General features: G+C 31.1%; 2 protein-coding genes, 2 long non-coding RNA genes and 1 pseudogene across 17 annotated transcripts; 1 reads left to right on the top strand and 4 right to left on the bottom strand.

Moving 5' to 3' along the window:
- The first annotated feature begins 655 nt into the window (after positions 1-655).
- On the top strand, positions 656-1,321 carry LOC104772738 (uncharacterized; annotated as a pseudogene).
- A 727-nt stretch (positions 1,322-2,048) lies between these two features.
- LOC147919473 (uncharacterized) lies at positions 2,049-4,207 on the bottom strand. The gene is made up of 2 exons (XR_015594042.1): positions 2,552-4,207; positions 2,049-2,459 (listed from the first exon to the last, which is right to left on the bottom strand). It is a non-coding gene; the product is annotated as an uncharacterized LOC147919473 (long non-coding RNA).
- Positions 4,208-5,467: 1,260 nt separating this feature from the next.
- LOC104771402 (uncharacterized) lies at positions 5,468-7,223 on the bottom strand. Of its 2 annotated transcripts, none has more exons than XR_764821.2 (5): positions 6,932-7,223; positions 6,625-6,708; positions 6,444-6,531; positions 6,220-6,363; positions 5,468-5,767 (listed from the first exon to the last, which is right to left on the bottom strand). It is a non-coding gene; the product is annotated as an uncharacterized LOC104771402 (long non-coding RNA). The 2 variants fall into 2 exon arrangements; XR_764822.2 differs by having other exon boundaries at positions 6,620-6,708; positions 6,932-7,198.
- Positions 7,224-8,589: 1,366 nt separating this feature from the next.
- LOC104771401 (glucan endo-1,3-beta-glucosidase 7) lies at positions 8,590-10,888 on the bottom strand. Its single transcript, XM_010495912.3, has 4 exons — positions 10,638-10,888; positions 9,891-10,558; positions 9,038-9,367; positions 8,590-8,886 (listed from the first exon to the last, which is right to left on the bottom strand). The coding sequence occupies exons 1-4, from the start codon at positions 10,696-10,698 to the stop codon at positions 8,638-8,640; spliced, it is 1,308 nt and encodes a 435-aa protein (XP_010494214.1). The 5' UTR covers positions 10,699-10,888; the 3' UTR covers positions 8,590-8,637.
- Positions 10,889-15,325: 4,437 nt separating this feature from the next.
- LOC104771400 (glucose-6-phosphate isomerase, cytosolic 2B) lies at positions 15,326-18,157 on the bottom strand. Of its 13 annotated transcripts, none has more exons than XR_015593196.1 (8): positions 17,868-18,157; positions 17,493-17,619; positions 17,175-17,288; positions 17,006-17,093; positions 16,764-16,862; positions 16,384-16,479; positions 15,806-15,869; positions 15,326-15,722 (listed from the first exon to the last, which is right to left on the bottom strand). XR_015593196.1 is itself a non-coding variant. In XM_087505496.1 (7 exons), exons 5-7 carry the CDS (start codon positions 16,390-16,392, stop codon positions 15,483-15,485), a joined length of 318 nt encoding a protein of 105 aa, XP_087361622.1. In that variant the 5' UTR covers positions 16,393-16,479; positions 16,764-16,862; positions 17,006-17,093; positions 17,175-17,288; positions 17,493-17,516; the 3' UTR covers positions 15,326-15,482. The 13 variants fall into 13 exon arrangements, 2 of the variants coding, with proteins under 2 accessions (XP_087361622.1, XP_087361623.1); XR_015593195.1 differs by having other exon boundaries at positions 15,801-15,869; positions 16,389-16,479; XR_015593197.1 differs by having other exon boundaries at positions 16,389-16,479.
- Between the last annotated feature and the right edge of the window lie 1,285 nt (positions 18,158-19,442).

The raw sequence follows: 19,442 nt of genomic DNA, 5'->3' as shown, positions 1-19,442 counted from the left end.
AATTTAAAAAAAAATATAAATTAAGAAAATGTATATATTACTTTAAATAATAATTTATTATTTAAATGCAGTAGCATCATGCATAGATTCAGTATATCTTTTTTTCTTTTCTTCCAAGGCGACAAAACCTCTCTTCTCTCTGTTCTCTCTTTTCTCTTCCAAGGCGACAAAATCGTTTTCTTTATCTGGTTACGAACCGCCGGCATTTGCCGGTAGTTCTCTTTAAGTTTTTTAGTTTTTTTTCTTCTTGTTACTAATAATTAGGATGAGATTATATTGGACTTGCCGATCGACTTTCTTATTTCGTATGGCAGCGATCATTGTGACTGTTTTTACAAGGACAAACAGTTACCATTTTTATTCAAAACCGTTGCCAGATCTGAAATCAGAAGAGAGTCACGTTGCAGAGCCACCATCATAAGCCTTGAAGATGGACAAGATTCCTCAGTTTTGGCACAACCGTCGAAGGACTCTCGGGCTGGGTAGACCAAAATCTCTATCTTCCATAGTTATGCCTTTTGATTGGCTCTTCGTAGCCATCCATCTCTCTTGTAGAGCATTTTTCCGGCGATCACAATTGTGTTGTTGTCGGCGTTTCGTCTCCGATAATGTTTCATCTTTTTCTTGCAGCCAATTAGACATCATTGGCCTAAGAATGAAGTGGCATTTTTGGCAGTTGTCGTTTTCCTCCGCCAAATGTTATGGAGATGTATTTTGATATTTGATCCTGGTATCATTTGGACTTGGATTGACAATGAAAGCGAATGGAAGAGATTCTTAATGCAGCATCGGTTCATAGCCCCAGTTCGAGACATTGCCTAAGGATATGGTGGCGAGAGATCAGGTTGTCTTTGATTTTACGAACAGACTTTGGCAAACTTTTACCTTGGTTTTTATTATGAATCAAGGAATTTGTACAACCGTTAGTTGTTAATTTCAATGGGTGCTCTTGGGGATGTCAGCATGGAACGAGATTTAGAAGACGGTGTTCATCATTTCATTATTTATGGGCATTAGCTATACCAAAGAAAGATGTCATCTCCCGTTGTTGGAGATGTGATGTTGGGAAGCGATGTAACAGATGAATCGCAGTCATTGATTGTTTCAAAGTTTATTGGAGTTTCGTCAAAAGAACGATAGCCAAACAAGATGATCATGTCAGGAAGAAGACGAATAAGGAAGATAATAGATTTGATAATCTATTAGCCTGTAAGTCTTACAAAGAAAAGCAGCGTTTATTTCACTTGTTCGATTGTGTTTCTTCTTCTTAACTTTTAATCATCTATTTGTTAGATGTGTATGTCCTAGAATAATAATGTAGTCTCTGTTTCAATTTTAATAAAGTAAAGTAAGATGTTAAAAAAAATATAATAACTTAAAAGTATTTACAAAAATGGCCATTTTGTGAAGTAGGAAAATGATTATTTAAGTCTCAAGCTTAGAAAATAATCACTAAATTTCGTAGCTTTCGCATATTTGCGAAATTATTCCTCAACTTTCACTTTTGAAAATGATATACTCAAATTTTAAGGGGATAAAGTTTAGTTTTTGGAGTTTACAGTTTAAAATTTAGTTATTAGTATATAGAAAAATGTTTTATTATTATTATTTTTTCGTGTAGGAAAATGTATTATTACTAGATTAATAATTTATATTGTATGTTGTAGATTTTTACTACATTATATTTTTTATGTAAAAATCAGTAACTTTAATGAGCGTGTAATATAAATATTGAATATAAATTTTGTTAATATGTATATTATTTTAATTTTGAGGCATTGGTAAAACTGATTATTGTTAATTTAGAACATTATAGAGGAAGATAAGTCCCAAAGTTCCAGCTCACTCTCTTACATTTGTTTTTCTTTTTTTTCGTAAAACTGACTAATGGTAGATCTATTTGCAGGTTTTTTTAACAAACCAAGTGGAATTGGGGGCATTTTTTGTCTGCACTTCAAACCATTTGTAGTAAGTTATTACTACTGTCTTTCACTTCTATTTTGAAACTTTAATAATGTTGGAATTTTATTGAATAATACTTAAATGAATGGCATATAAACCATCTCTTATTAGCTTAACACGTGAAAGTACAAAACTAAAACTAAAAAACAAAGATAAAAACAAAAAAAAAGCACAATCCACCATCAAACACACATCTTACAATCACTGCTTTTTCTCAATTTTGATCTTAAATCCCTTCATTTTTTTTCAACCCCACCTTTGTGTCATTGATCTTCACATATTACTCACCTTACTCTCTTCTGGATTAGCATCCTATTTCACTTTGTTGTCTTCAAAGTTAAGTGTAGACGCTTTTAAACCAAATTGTTCCGCAGATTATCCACTGTTGTAACACAGACCTTCTTGGAAGAGGATGATTGTTCACTTGTGTCAACATGACATGCATAAACACGCTTTGATGAGGGAGTACTTGAGTCATTAGTCAAGGCAAGTGGGACCTATAAAAACCAACAAAAAGATTGCAATAACTATTTTTTGTCCTATAATAATCGGTTGATATAGTGAAATAGTTAAATAATAGAGAGATTACCTCATCAAATGATCCACCACCAAGCACAGAAGTTGCAGACTCTCCAAAAAAATCATAACCGATGCTATCATACAAAAAAAAAACTTTGTTCCACAGGTATTGTCATGACTTTCACATAAAGCATGTAAACGGCAAGTTGAGTCAATATAATTTGAGATTCATACAAACAATAGAGAGTAAGGAAAATTATCATTAGGTTACCAAAGATTCTTAGAGTTTCATCGACCAAGATTTACTCTCCATGATGTCTTGTAGGACATATATATATCTCTCAAGAATTCAAATGAACCAGCCATTTCTTTCAATTGCTTTGCAGGTATGCAATTTTTGTGTTTTGATTTGTGTATTCATATTTCTGGGTGAATGAACTATCTTCTTATAATTAAAAGAGGAGTACGTTTTTTAAAATGTCCGAAATTATCCAGGTATTTACACAGATTGCCACTCAATCTTACAAAAAGGAAAACGTTTCTCGAAATAGATAAGGGTACAATCGTCAGAAAAAATGGAAATTCGATTACCCGACCCGTTTTGTAGAAGAAGACCCCTGTGTTTGACCGAAACCGTATTAAAAACACGTGGATCCTGTAACTTTTTTTTTCTTTCTAAATAATAAATTTGATTTGACCTTCTTTTCTCTCCCCTATCAATCGTCACCGCCCAAAAGAAGAAGAAGAAGATGTCTTCCATTGTCAATCTACTAAGCTTTGGCTCCGAAGCTGATGAGAAAAAATTGGATTTGGATTTCAAGGAAGAGAAGTTGGCTTCTAGAGATCATGTAAGTTGGTGTGTGAATGTGATGTGTGTATAATTGCAGTTTTAGGATGATGCAAATAAGGATTATGTAAGTAAACATGAGAAATTGGTCCAACAATTAGATCTGCAGAAGAAACAATACAATGTTGAAACCAAGATCCAAGTGTTGTACGATATTTGATGTTTAGCTTAGAGGGTCTATGGTTTTATTTGTGTTTTTTGACATATGAGACTGGTTATTGGCTTTGGGGAATACGTCAAACAAGTCTATGTCCCTTACGAGAAATATAAATATGAAACCATGGTACATTAATCCATATCCTAATCGACTAAAAATCTAAACTTGAGTGTATAAAATGTAATCAGATGGAGAGATGGAAAAGCGGAGATGACAGGAGAAAAAGTAGCAATAAATAGACTTATGAAGCAATTTGAAAGAGATTATTAATCACCACATTTGTCATGATGAATAAATCCTAAGAAACAGAATGAGAATAGAATTGTTACAACAATTTCTTGAAGATAGATTATTAATGTTATAGACCCAAAGACTAAATAAGATTCTCCAGCTCTTGAGACAGGTTCGGGTCTATGGCTTATCACTTAAACATAAATTTTGTGTTTGTGTAGATGAGTGTGTTGACGGATTATCACTCTTACGGCTACTTGCTAGGGTCTTAATCAAGGTACATTTTTCACTTAAACAATTTATCTCTTTTGTCATTATTTTGAATTTAATACCTAATTTGGATTTAATATTACTTGCTAGGATTCATGTGCTATACCGGCTAGGATGAGAGACAAAGAAGCTCTCTACAATGCACTGTCACTTCAGTATAATCAAACTTTTTAGCTACATTTTTTTGTTGTTAGTTGTATCAAAACATATATATATATATAAGTGTAATCTTAATTTACAATATCATGAGTTTATATATATCTTTTAAAACCCTTTCTCATCTATATTAACATTTTTTAAGTACATTTTGTGTTATGCCCTTTTAGTTTTGCTTATTTAAAAATTTATTTACAACATTAACCCCTAAAATATTTCCAACAATAGCATTACTTCAGATTTTGTTTCCTAAATATTTTACATAACATTCCATCTAAAAAAAATTACAACAATATCAATATGGAAACATAAACTATGATATATTTAACTACACCTTCTATTGTGTTTTAAAGATATTATATCTCTTAATCATTTGCAAACAAAAAACAACAACAATTTGATTCACATTTTGTTTTCCAGTACGTGTGAGCTTTGATTCTTAACGTAAAAAGAACTTCGATTCACATTTATTTAAATATTATAATTAATATAAATAAACTTAATCAAATTTTAAAATAATATGAATATGTATAATTAAAAAAAATTAAAATACTATATAATATGGTTATATAGTAGATGAGTTATAAAAAGGACATGTTGGAATTAATAAATTTGTGCTAACACGGGCTAAATCCTCATTTTATTATTTTCAACACTATTAATATTAGAATATTAAACATATAAAATCAAGTTGATTTAACTAAGATTGGTAAAATAATTAAATCATTAGGAATAATATGACTTAATCATAGCGTATAAATGACTTATTATGTATTTAAATTCCTTATTTTTTGTTATAACAATTAAAAGTCAAAATAGAATCTCAAATACTAAACAAAACAAACTAAATAAAACAAACAAATGATCATAAGTATTGCGGGTTAAAAAATTAATATAAATATTTAGCCGTACAAACAGCCGAAAAATTTAGTTATTTCTATATTTAAAAAATATCTAATATTTAACAAACAAATACAACATAAAATATAAATAAAAAATAAAATTATATGCACGCGGTGTACCGCGGATTAAAATCTAGTATTGTTGTATTCTAATCACATTTTCCATATATGAGTAATAAATATTTAATACACAAAAATTCACAAAACAATAGAAAATAAATATATATAACATATAATATATATATGAAATATAAAATCATACCAACAATGAAAGTAAATCAGGTTAGAATATTCATATAAATAAATATATATATATATATAAATTAAATAAACTAAATAAAATACTTATAAATTCTATTATATTATTTAAGCGGATATGTTGGGTGGGATAATAATTCGGTGGTAACAGGTCAAGTAACAAAATTGATAATAAGAAAATCAGTACTCGATAATGTACCCGACTTTAAAGTCATTGTTACCCTTATTTTTGAAACGGGTCAAATACGAATAACCAGTATTTGATGTAAACTACTACACCTACAAATCATCTTTATCCCTATATAAGTAAAAGAGAAGTACAAAATCGAACATGGGTCGGGTCAATTAAGTGAAAACAACCCGAAATTAAAGAAACGGATCAGGGTGAGAAAAAAACCGAATTAAAAAGATGGGTCACCCGTTTACAACTGAAGATCATATCTCACCAACCTTCTGCAGGAATCGCTGAAACCATATATGAAAAACAATTATCAGCATATATTTATTTACCATATATTAACCAAATCTTCATCTCACATTCCAAAAACTCATCGAATATTTAATATCTGAATAAATATCGTTCCTATACTTTAGGTAACTATTCAGCTTTATCAAATAAAGCTTCGAATAATCAGTCCTAATTAATGTATCATATATTTCTCTCCATTATTCTCTCCAATTTCATCTTAATCATAGGACTACTCAATATATTATGAATTGCGAATCAAGATACCATAATAAACACTATCCTAAACTAACAAAACCTCCAAAGATTATTTTCATTATTTGGATATCGTATAAGGATATAAGAATAATTACCAGAATATTCTCTAAACTTTAACCTCAATCAATCAAATATAAACTTCTACCTATAAATACTCATTTCACATATACTTACGATTCATCAAACGTTATACCTTTCAAAATGGCAGCAAATCTTGCAATAACTAATCTAGCATCCATCAAGCCATTCAAGACTTGCTGGAGAATCCAGGTCTAAATCGTCCATAGCTGGCAGCAGTATACCACTTACTCCGGTGAGACCATTGAAATGGTCCTAGCTGATGTGGCGGTAAGCTTAATAATAATGCTCTTATATCCGTGAAAATTTTTGATTCCAAATTACTTGAGAAGTTCATACCTGGATCCTTTGTTTTCTCGGTAGGGAACTTTGATCCACGCTACAGTCAAGAAGCAACAGATATCCAAGTTTCAGAGACTGATTGTGCCTGGTCAGCACAATAGTGTTGTTATCTAATTTAATCCAAGTTTATCGGAGTTGAGAAAGAAAAAAAATTGACGAAGACAAATTGTAACCTTACATATATAATTAGGTGTTCTTTTTAGATGTCTTCTTCTCCATTATATGATACTCTTTTACCAATCGGATGCTTAAAATCATAAACCTGTAATATTGTAAAGAATAATACAGATCAATATTCACTTATCATGATATCCACTGATTAAATTTTGATGACATCTGCCTAAAATTGGAAATTACTACAAACAAAGTTAAAATAGAGCAACAGTTACTGATTTTAAAGACAAAATTCTTATTTCAATCTCGAGAAACTATCGAGATCTAACTTTGATGTCAAGGGATTATTGACAGAATCGTAAACAGCTTACCCGATTAATGGAATTGGCAAGGAGGTCGTATGTTGTATCAACCGAAAACTAGGATCGGATCCATTCTTCAATGAATCTATTTGACTAAGACATCTCTTACTTCAATCATCGAAGAATTGCAAAATTGGGAGTTTGTAATTTTTGGATCAGATATAGTATTCAACTGGGTATAGGAACAGAGACATGGTTTCATTGACGGTTCTGAATACGACACAAACTAGATTGTTCGAAGAAAATATACCAGGGATTTTGTTTCGAAGATGACACAAAACGATGACCCTTCGATCATCCTAATAATTTGCTGGAGGACTTTACGAATCAATATTAACCTCTCGGCCCATTTAAGCCCAATAATATACCCAATTTTTTAATTTCCTAATTGAATATGATTACACCCAAGAATCATTTGTCTAACTCTAATTGATAGACATTTCTAAATCAATAATTTAAACAAAATCACTGTTAATTTAACTTATAATTGGTTCTTAACAAACTAGATTGTTTATATGTTTTACAGCCAATATCCATAATTGTAATTATGTACATGCAGATTTCTACTACTAAAATGATCATATTAAATTATCTATTTTTTTCTCGAAATTCAATCCACAATAATATGATTTTCCGTAATATTATTTTATAAGAATCTTATATCAATAATTATATTTCAATGTATTAAATTAGATAATATATTTACATTATTCCTCTGCGCTGTAGCGCGGATCTGTTTCTAGTTATATCAATATAAGTTAACACATTTATTTTGTTGTGCCCCACAGGTTAAAACTTATATTATATTAATAATTTTATATATTACATCCGACATGCACAAACAATATAAATATATATATATATATATTAGTTTTTATACATTTAAATTCTACTTAATTTGTAACTCAATTTATAAAACATAATTATGTTTCGTCCCGCGGTACACCGCGGGTTCAAATCTAGTTATTTATAGATGAGCCAACGTGATGAACAAGAAGATTACAATCCATACCATTTTATTTTAGCAAAGAAGAGATCTATAAATAAATGTATTTATTTTTTTAATTATGATACAATATTTTGAGAATATTACTTGCATTCTTGACGTGAAATACTCAAAAATAGTATATTGTAGTATTATTTTAATTTGGTCGAGCTTTTTGAGAGAGATTTTAGGATTCTCATTGATTGCATACAATTATTTGATTATTTTATGGAAATAGTTTAAATTAAAAAAATTTAAATATATATACAATTTGTTGATTTTAGAAACAACATTTATTTTGTATATATATGGTAGAGAGTTTTTGGTTAGAACATTGATTGTGTTTTTTTAAGGAAGATGATAGAAAGATTCTAGGAAGTGTTTTCAAAATGTCGATTTTGGAGATTTAATTTAGGATTTTTTTTCAAAAACATATTTTCCATAAATTGATTATTGTTATTTTGTGCAAATATGTAGGAATCAATTTTATAAATAAGTTAAATTGTACGGGTGGAACACAAAATGTACTTAAAAAATGTATATATAGAAGATAGATGGATAAAAAATAGGGTCTTTTTGTAAAAGAGTATAGAAAAGAAAAAACTAAATGTTTTGCAAATGTCCTTTATATTCTTTTTAGTCGATTCAATTAGTTTAATTTAGATGAGTAAGAGGCACAATATAAAATTAAACATTTCAACTCTTATAAATCGATGAAGAGATTTCACAACTACATGATCAATGCATACAAAACGAAGACAAACAACATCGATGCCGAAATAGAGAGAGAACGGCATATGTGAGCGAGAGAGGCAGAGCGCGGAGTCGAATTGTGAACATCGGTTTGTCCAGAGTTTTTGTCGGAGGGAGTAACAGGTGAAGGGAGAACCATCTGCGGAGGAGCAGGTAAGGTCTGCCCTGTCGGAGCAGCGGCTGGTGGTAGACGTCGCGTTGTTGGCGACTGTGGAGCCATCGAAGTCTGGGAGACGTAACAAAAATAACATATGGTTTCGTTTAGACAAATATTATATAAACCATAATAACATAAGAGGACATGTAGTGCCTTGCTTGAACTTGCCTCATGTTAAATTAATATTATATAAACCATATGTTCATAAACAAAAACTTACTTGGTTATTGGCAGTCTTGGTGAGCCCGATATCGTAAGTCATGGTTAGATCAGGTTTAAACAAACCGAAGGCTCGTTCTGAACCTTTCCCAGGCTTGAGATTCTCGTCGTACAATGCAAACAAGTATGTCTCGATCACTTTCCCGGGCATAAGTGGCGTCCCGGACCCAGATTTCAAATGAGCAATGAGGTTTTTATTGTAAGCTCTAGCGTTCTCAACTGTTGCACCAGCCTCTTCCGGGTCTCCCTTGTACGGCCACCCAGTCTCAGCGACCATTATCTCTACGTCTTTGAACCCCATCGAGTTCAAAGCTGAATACACCGCATCAACCTTCACAAAACCAAATTTTAATCTCCGTAAACCACAAAACCGATTTGATATCATTTTCTTTTCCTTTCTATATTTCTATATTACAAATCAAGTTTTCGGTATTTAGTCTCCTTTCCTAAAACTATGAATCCATAATTGCAAATTTCAATATCAATTGTGTTCCTTCCACTAACATTAATAGGTACACTCAATTGTGTCCTTTACTGATTTATACCACTTTCTTTTTCTTCCTAGAGCACTGTTTTCACTTTTCATTCATTTGACGTAACTAAATGTGCTAAACCTTTTGATTAAGCAAAGTGTTCTGTCAAAACAAAAACTACAAGAAAAATTTGATTCCATTTATCAAAAAAAAAAAAAAAAAAAAAAAATAGTCTACTAACATATCATCTCCTTACCTACTAATTATACATTAAAAGTTCATGATATATTTTCTGTCCACTAAATATATATGGTTCAAATATAGTAACTTCGATTAAAATAGCTAAATCTTAAAATATGTCAAAAGGAAGTAAAATAAAACCTGAGCATCGAACATGTTCATATACTTGAGCTTGCTGTTGGGGTCGACACGGCCAGGATTAGTCTGAAACAAGCAATAAGCCAACGTTTCGGGTCTTCGGTCCTCTTGGTACGCGAAAAACGGGTACGGGTTAACCGCAAAAGGTGACCCGGTCTCACTATTAAACTCTAGCAATCCTTTCAATATATCAGCATGTTCCGGTTTAAATACCGCGGTCGAAGGAGGGTCTGACCCGGCCAAAACGGACATTACATGTACCGTCGAGACCTTAATTTTTCCGCCACCAAGAGACGCTGCCTCGAGAGCACCTTGGACATTTTTCATAGCCGGCAGAAGCTGTGACATGAGAGTGTTATCGCCAAAGGTTGTGACCTCGTTCCCAACGGCTATAAGAACAATCTTGCTCGCTGGATAATAAGGTATCACGTTGGTTTCGACCCAGGTTCGGGCAAAACCCGGGTCAGATGCTAAACCGGGTACATCGCCGTTAGATGCACCGATAACGATCTCGATCCCCGTGTTTGCGAGGGCCTTGATTACAGCCGGGTCGGATCCGTAAAGACGGACTTTTTGGAAAGTTGTGGACTGAAGAAGCTTTGCACTAGCTGACGGAGGTGGAAGATTGTCGGCAGTAAGGCCATAGTTTACTCCGAGGAACGGTTGAGACTCTGTTTTGATACATGTCAAAGAATCAGATTTAGAGAAAGTATATGAAACTGTAAATGAGTTTTTGAAACTATAACTTACTTGATAGATGTAAACATGAGGAGAAGAAGAGTAGGAGAAATGAATAAACAGAAGCTGCCATGGCTGCTCTGTTTCTTCTTTTTCTGTGTTCTTTTGAATTTGAAATGTTCTGAGTTGTAACTTTCGTTTGTCCCTATATTATAGAAAACTATGGAGTAGAACTATATATATATATATGTAGAAAACGACCGACGTTGTTAAGGTCAAATGTAATATTTTCGAAAATTTAAATTGGTAAAAAGACACAACTCTCTTTTTGATTTGGACCAATGTAAGTTAGTATAATACCTACAAAACTGAAATACATTTAAGGCTTTTTTTTCTTTTTCTTTAAGTATTTATCCTAGTACTTAATAGTTCCTTTTTCTTGTCAACGTATTTAGTAGTTCTTGTTTAGTAGATTAAATAAGTGGAAAAATCTATGCACCATGCATACCCTTAATTTTAAATTGGTCAATACAGGATTTATGTACACAGTTCCTTTTTGTTTGGATTATACTAAACGAATTTAGCTTTGGATTTGTCAGAGAAAACTAATATCGTATCTCTTTCTTTAGTAAACGAAGACTACTACAACTATTAGATATAAATAAAGAGTGCTTTAAATAATATAACAAAGAACTCGGCATTGTTACCAAAGAGAAAATGAAAAGAAAAAAACTCTTGACACACCTCAAGGAATATTGCTTGTATAATCAGAACATTTGTGACACAGTTTATTATAATTTTGTTTATAAGCCGACTAGCTGAGTATTTAAAATTTCAAAGATACCTGGTGAATATAGTCATATAGAGATATACTTCTGACATACATTGCATTTAATAGTTTGTTTAGATTTAGAAGCTGAGTATTTGAAATTTCAAATGTACCCGGTGATATAGTTTTATCACTAAAAACTAAAACTCGACCCAAGAGCATAAACTCGTAGCGGCGTTGAATATACTTTTATCGCCTAAATCATTTGATCAGTGGGTTTTAGTTTGGTGCTTTAACAATAGTGAACTTGCGGGAAAGTTTCTTCATGTATATACACAAATACATACAGTACTTGACAAAGAAACAAAATACATCATGGAAATGTTCAAAGTACGTGTTGCATGGAAACTAAAAGAGACAATAAAAGAAGAGTAAAACCCTAAAGTGTCTTTAGTTAATTACTTACATGAAAAAGTGAGACAGAAATATTAGTATAAATTAACATTTTCCCACTCTTAATGAAGCATTCAGCACATAGTTAATTATTAACTAGTTTAAAATGATGGCTTTATGTTAATTAGATATTCCTTCTCGACTAAGAAATGGAGCAATGCACCGAAGGTGGTGGAGGAGGAGAGCAAGGAATTAGACATTCCAACATCTACCACAAAGATGGAAAAAGAACAATAATAAAGAAGAAGCTGTCGCTTTTGCTGTGGCCTAAGGAAAAGATAAAGCATGTTTTAACTATTATTTTTTTCCTCAAAAAGACGGGGAAATTATTAAAACAAAAGCAACAAAAGGCCTAACATTTGAACCACAATTTTCAAATTTGGGTTGTTTGAATCATTTTGTACTCTAATGTAACTTCCAAAAAATTATCGAGTGGTAGTGGTAGCAATCGTTTCCGAGCAAAATGGTATACGAATTTTCGCGTCGATTGTGTAGTTAAAAGAATACGTAGTTGAATTTAAAATTAGAAAGTTTGAGTTACATTTTAGGCTGTATGATCCAAGTCAAATGTTGTTATACGTGCGTTTTTGTGGGAATCAGAACGGTTTAAATCTTGGATTTGAGTATTTAACCGAAGATCAAACTTAGTAAGACAATAGAAAGCGGTAAGAGAAGTTCGTAAGAGAATTACTATAAAAAAAAATTAAAAATTGACTAAAGTGATAAACTTTTATAATTTGTACTCATTAAGAATTACAACAGTTATGGTAAACTGGACCGATTCACGGTTCTTAATTCGTGAAACCCAAATATCGGGTTGCCGCTATATTACAACCTGTACTTATCTCATTCTCAGCTTTCCAACCCATATTTTTCATCTCTTTATAAAACATCACAAACTTAATCTACTATGCATAGCGGCAACCCTATTAAAGCAGAAGTACTCACTATAATCAAATTAGACCATAACTTTGTTTTGGTACGTTTTTAATTAAAATTGATTAGAGAATCACTTAATTTAATTAAATTAACCTATAGTTACGATTTATCTAAATGACCATTATACCCCTTGCTCGACCACTTAATTACGACCGAGTCAAGACACAGATCTTCTTTAACTCGGAAATAGAAGAAAAATCTACTTGCGGATCTGTTTGTAATCCGGGTTAATACAATTCAGATCGTGTATTTGGTTTGATTCAAGAATACTTATTATTGTTGTTGACAAACAGAGTTATAATCCCTATAAATAAGGAAACTGGTATTCGAGTATTTAATGGTTTCAATAATATCAAATATTAACTACTACCATACTTAATCCCTATAATTATTATGAATATTAATAATAATGAGAAATCTTTAATGCTTATGGATTGTGACTTTGTTGCTTCCAAAATAATCAATAGAACTAGGTAGTAACCCGTGCAATAGCACGGGCAAAATATTTTTATAAAATTGTATTATTTTAAATATCTAATTTAAGTTTGGTTTTACTTTGGGTTATTACACGTATATAACCTAGAGGAATGGGAAACACGTCCATGTTCCGTTTTATCATGTCTCTGTCCCGTTTTATCATGTCCCGTTCCATCTCCTCTCGTCCTATATCCATCAGAATTTTTTTTGTCTTATTGTAACGCTCCGATCATCACCTTGCTTAGTGGGTCCACCATATCCACTCCCGATCCATAGGCCCACCTTGCTTAGTGGGCCTACATCTATTCCCGGCCAGTGGGTTCATCCATATCCGTCAGTCGATTTGTTACGTCCATGAGGCTTTAAAAATTTGTTTACCATCACTACAAATCACCATCTTTCTATGTGTTTTGTCTCTACTCGCACAGTTCCGGATGGTCACCCATCCTGAAACTACTCCAGCTCAAACATGCTTAACTCTAGAGTTCTCTCAAGACCTTTGGCCGAAAATAAAACTGCACTTTGGTGACCTAGATGACCAAATCAATCTTTTAAACCTCTCCGCAACTGGGATGTCACAATTATGATCGTTCTCTTTTAAATAATTACTTGGTAGGTAATATTTTTAATAGAGATTGGATAAAAAATTTAGATGGGATATCCATATTCTTCTTGAATATTTAATTTTTTATTTAGTTAGTTTTTACTATCCAAAAAATTACAATTTTAACAAACTGACTGTTTCCAAAAATAATACTAAAATTTTGATTTACCCGTTCCAAAATAGAGAATTACTTCACGAAATATATAAAGTCTCCATTTGAATACTTAATTTATATTGTTAGTGGAAATTATACTTCTCAAAAAATTTCAAAATATTTTCAAAAATATCCAAAATTCTCAAAATATCCATCTCATATTAGTTCTTTATATGTCACATAGTGAATTTTTTTAAGAAAATCGTTTAAGTGCAATCTTTTCTATTATATGAATTACTCATTTCCATTGCACATCCACTATTTTTCATTGTAATACCTTAAATACCCTGGACTTAGTCTTAATTTCATTTACATAATACATCAAATGTTTTAGTATTATATGTTTTTTGTTTAATAGCACACAAAAAAAAGGTTTTTCTTTATTAGGTGATTACAATAATGATTTCTCATGAAATGCAATTTGTTGTATATTGGCTTTCAACAAAGACAGTGATGATGAATCAAAAAGTTTTTAATCATGGACTGCTGATTGTGGAATAATAAGAGACTTATTTGTCATTTTTTTATGTGGTCATCAGATATAACCAAAAATAGTTTGAGAACCGAAAGTAACCAAGAACAATAATAATTAAACACCAACAACATTATTCATCAACATGCACTTGATCATGAAGCCAAGATGGCCCACCAAGTGCTAAATATATCTAAAATCTATCATTTCTCGTGACACTATTCGAGATAACAATCGTCACTTTATTCGCCGGAACAGCCACCTTATGAAAGTCTTTACAATTGAAGCCATCCAGCCACCTTATTCTCATATTTATTTATAGTTTTGTTTTTTATTTCTTTCAAATTTTTGATAAACATTAATAACATGATGTCGTTGTTTTTTTTAATTTAAACTCTTTCATATAAATTAATTTAGTATTAAATTTTCTCATATAAATTTTAAATTTCAAAAAATGAGTTAGAATCTTATTATTTTAAATATATAAAACTATTTGTACAATATTGATAATAAATCTAAATATTAGATTTCAATTTGGTTTTAGTTTGAATTATTGTTCATATATAATCCAAACGTATCTACTTTGTAATAGGAAACATTTCCCATCCCATTCCATCCCATCCCGTGCCATCCTGTCCCGTCTTGTCTTTCTCTCTTTATCCATCATAATTTTTTTGTCCTATGATCGTTCTCTTTCAATAATTACTCATTAAGCAATGTTTATTAATATGTATTTGGTAAGAAATTTAGACATGATACTCAAATTCTCCATTGTATATTTAATTTTTAGTTAGGTAGTAAAATTATCCAAAACCAAATTTTTCTAACTTGATTAGAACTATATTAGCTGTAGAATTACGGAAAGTAACATAAAATTAAGATCCCAAGACAATAAAAGAAAAGATTTTGGACATGCCTTAACTTTTATAAAAAGAACAGATCAAAATCTAGGAAAATGCATATAACGAAAACACATAGCCTGACAATGTAAATCTAATTTATCTTTTGATAAGCACAATGATAAAATTCTCACAAAAGGCTCAAATCAGCTATAATTGTTTGGTTTGTTGTTTCCGAGCAAGAACATGGCATTCTTTAAGCGAAAAAGTGTCTAGAGTGGACATAGACTTTGTTAGTAAATTCTCAGCTTCAGCAGCTACTTTAAGATTCAGAGGAAGATGAAGAGCGGAAGATAAAACTGTTCCTAGATTAACTCTCCACTGGTCAAACGAATTGATACTCCACACAAAGCCTTGAACTGCAATTCTGTGTTCATCGATTGCCACCAACTGAAAACAAAACATATACAAAATGTCAGCTTTTTAAGCCTTTTTATCTCAATTTTAATACCTGAAATAGTGGCAGACCTGACCAACATAGTAAGCAGTCAATTCTGAAAGTAGAAGGCTAAGAGAAGATCGATCGCCAAAGAAGGTCTGTGGAAAGATACCAACAGTTATACACATTATTATACGTAAATTTTAACATCAATCAGCACCATATTTACTTTGTGGGGGAATGGGGAATGAGATTTCATTAACTCTTATTAGAGATTCACTTAAGTTAGTATCTATAGTAGTCATATATGTTCATATACTTGAGCCCATAATGTAGACAAAAACATGTAACTCAGATAAACAAATTATGCAAATTAATTCACTAAACATGTAGACAAAAACATGTAACTCAGATAAACAAATTATACAAATTAATTCACTAAAATCTGCAGTCTATAACTTCGACAAACCAAACCTACAACTTAGAGAATAAAAATCTGCAAATTAATTAATCAAAACCAGCAACTTAGACAACAAAAAGAAACCCAAGAAACTATAGAACATATTTAAAAAAAAACTGGTTCAAGAACCGAAACAACAAAAAGAATTCAAACTCATAAAAACTGAACACAAAACATTTCAAATACTTCAGCATATAATTTTTTGAACTAACCTTACCCATTCATCTTGTTAGATGCTTCAAACGTTTCACTATCATTGGAGCCTATGAATTGTTGCAAATTCTTTTTGTTATTATATTCAACCTATTCTGAAAAATTGGAAACCATAAATAGATTTAGCGACACATAAGAAGCTCAGCTCTGCTTTTAGTATAATACATAAGACAGAGAGTTGTTGTGACTTGTAAGAAGAAAAAGGCTTACTGTTCCCAACACGTCACTCAAATCAATGCAAATTCACAACAACAACAAAAAATAGCCAGCTTATAAAGCAAACCATTCCATTTATCTTTTATATGAATTTAGCATATGATAAATATAGAAATAGAAGAGGTTTTTTAAAAAAAAAAGAAACATCATAGCAAAGTCTAACCTGATGTTGAAATGAATGCCTAAGAAGTGCCCATCAGTGCTCTTATTATCAACTATAAGAGATGTGGATGGTGTTGACTTCCAAAAACATACTCAGCTCCTGAAAAGATAAAAGATGATATTTTGTTACTACTTCATCAAACAAAAGAAAAGATCGAGAGACATCAGATAAGAGCAATTAACAAAATCGGCAAATTAAACATTTCTTGTCAGCTCTAGTTATTTTAGAAACACACGTCATACCCATTTCATCTTGGCCTAGCGAATCAGTTGGTAGATCCATAGTGTGTTCTCAAGAAGATGGCTTCTCATGGCCACGTATAAATAAATCCTAGATGGTTAATCGTATCAATCAGACTGAAGAATTTTTTTTTTACAAATAACAGGCTATGGAAGAACAAATTAGATTTACCTTCTAATTTACAAACCCAGAAGAGAGATCATCATGTGATGATTATGTTGAACATCATCTTCTCAAAACTCTAACCCGCTATCTTCCTTTACATCCACTGGAGTAAAAAAGTACCTGCTAACAATTTGGGATATTAGAATAAATGGTGCAAAGAGAACCTCGACTTAGCAAATATAAGACGTTCAGTGGAAAAATGCATATATCAACCAAAATTACAATTTTTTATGTTTGCATAAGAAGAAAGAGAGAGAGAGAGAGAGAGAGAGAGAGAGAGAGAGAGAGAGAGAGAGAGAGAGAGAGAGAGAGAGAGAGACGTACCTTCATACGACCAAGGATTCTAACAACAATGTCAACACCTGTCTTTAATTGTACTCTTGACCTATTGTATAGCTATCGCCTCCAAATCAACATATCCGAAACTGAGTTCTTAAAACGTATGCTTTTCCTATTCAAACGAACAAAGCATCAAATATAGTGAGAATGTGGGGGGGAATATCTTAAGTGATTATAATGATAACTATTGATTCGATTAATCTTTCCAAGACTAACAAACTTAAAGAAATTCACATCACTAACTGAATTTCATCATCAATAGATCCAAAACTCACCACTGATTCCAAACTTCATCAAAAACATTAGTAGAAGACCCGCTTTTCGTTTGGGATAACATTAAGGCAATTAGATTACACTTACCACGTGATGAGGATCAGGTCCGTAAGCTATCTTTAAGTTCAGCCAAGCCAAAAGATAGATTCGTTTGGCTATCTGCAAAGCTTTTACCCAACAATCCAAATACAAATAATAATTGTTGTTGGTTGATGCTGCTTGGTCCGAATCCTGTTTCACCTCTGCAGCTTCGTCGGCAAAAGAAAAAGAAAATTTTGCAAAAGGACTTGGAGACGGCGACAAAGAGCATAGAGAGAGAAACAACTTCTTTTTAGGTCTTTTAAATTGACGGATAAGATCAAAATGAATCAACGGTCACGATTAAATAAAAGGATCCAAAATAATATAAACGGGTCGTTTTAGATCCGCGTCTTTATCCGTGTAGAGGGGCCTGGAAATTTCCTTTGTACCCTTTTTTAAAATCGAAAATTTAGTCATAATTGCAATGGCATTGTATTGTAAATTCTTACAAAACTAAGGTTTTTTTCAGGCAACATTTTTTTTTTAATAGTAGGGATAAATACGAAATTGTATATATATGTAAACTTATTTGATTTGTTTTTATATTGTGAGATATTTACGGAAACAACAAATCAACTTAATACAATTAAATAAAAACAAATCATCATTAAGTTTAGATTTTTTAATATTTCCTTAACGAAATTATAGTAATTAATTATTATTAGTATAGATGGAAAGAATAAAAATGCAGAAATTATATATATGTAAAGTTGTAAACTAATTTACAGAAAATGTGTACTTTATATCCCACATCGACTAAATATTTTGGAATATGGTTCATAACCACTATAAATATATGACTAATATGTTTTGAGTATAAATGAGCAGGAAACTTGATTTATTAGGGATCCAAATTTAACAGTTTAATTTGGTTCTATATTTGAGTATATTTAAACTTTTAAAAAGTAAATATATTATAATATATTTACGTTTTTTAGAAAAATTTAAGAGATTATAAATATTTAAATTTTTATAGAATGTTTAAATTATTATAAATATTTGAACTCCGTCGAAAGTTTAAAATATTATAATATATTTAAGTCTATAAAATATTTAAGTGATATTAATATTTTTACTCTTAAAAATTCTAAAATATAAAAAAGTTTGAGGTAAACCCGTTAAAACAGGTATTTTTATCAAACTATAAATTAAATTGGGTTTTTACAGTTTTGCTGAGATTTGATATATCAAATATTAACTTCTAAATGATAACCTAAATATATCTAATCTCACTATAAATATAATGGTTTCCTAACCATTGAAATATCTCACACTAAAATTTAACAAGCAACTTCTCCTCTTTTGAAGACAAACCAAAATAAAGAAAAACTCATCCTTTTACAAAACTACTATCTAATATTGCAGTGTGTTTATCCTCTTACAAAACTACTATCTGATATTGCAGAGTATCTATTTTCTTACAAAATTACTATCCAATATTGTGGTGTGTCTGTTTCCGTAAAAAACTACATTTTAAAAACTACTTACTCTATTAGGATTTCTAATTAACTGTATAACCCCAAATATACAAATAAACACTATATAAACAAAGAAAATAAGTCAAAATAAAAAACTACATTA

This window comes from Camelina sativa, chromosome 20 (genome assembly GCF_030686135.1).
Source record: "Camelina sativa cultivar CO46 ecotype springtype chromosome 20, ASM3068613v1".
In the NCBI taxonomy this organism is placed as follows: Eukaryota; Viridiplantae; Streptophyta; class Magnoliopsida; order Brassicales; family Brassicaceae; genus Camelina; species Camelina sativa.
This window is presented reverse-complemented; position numbering and strand designations above follow the sequence as displayed.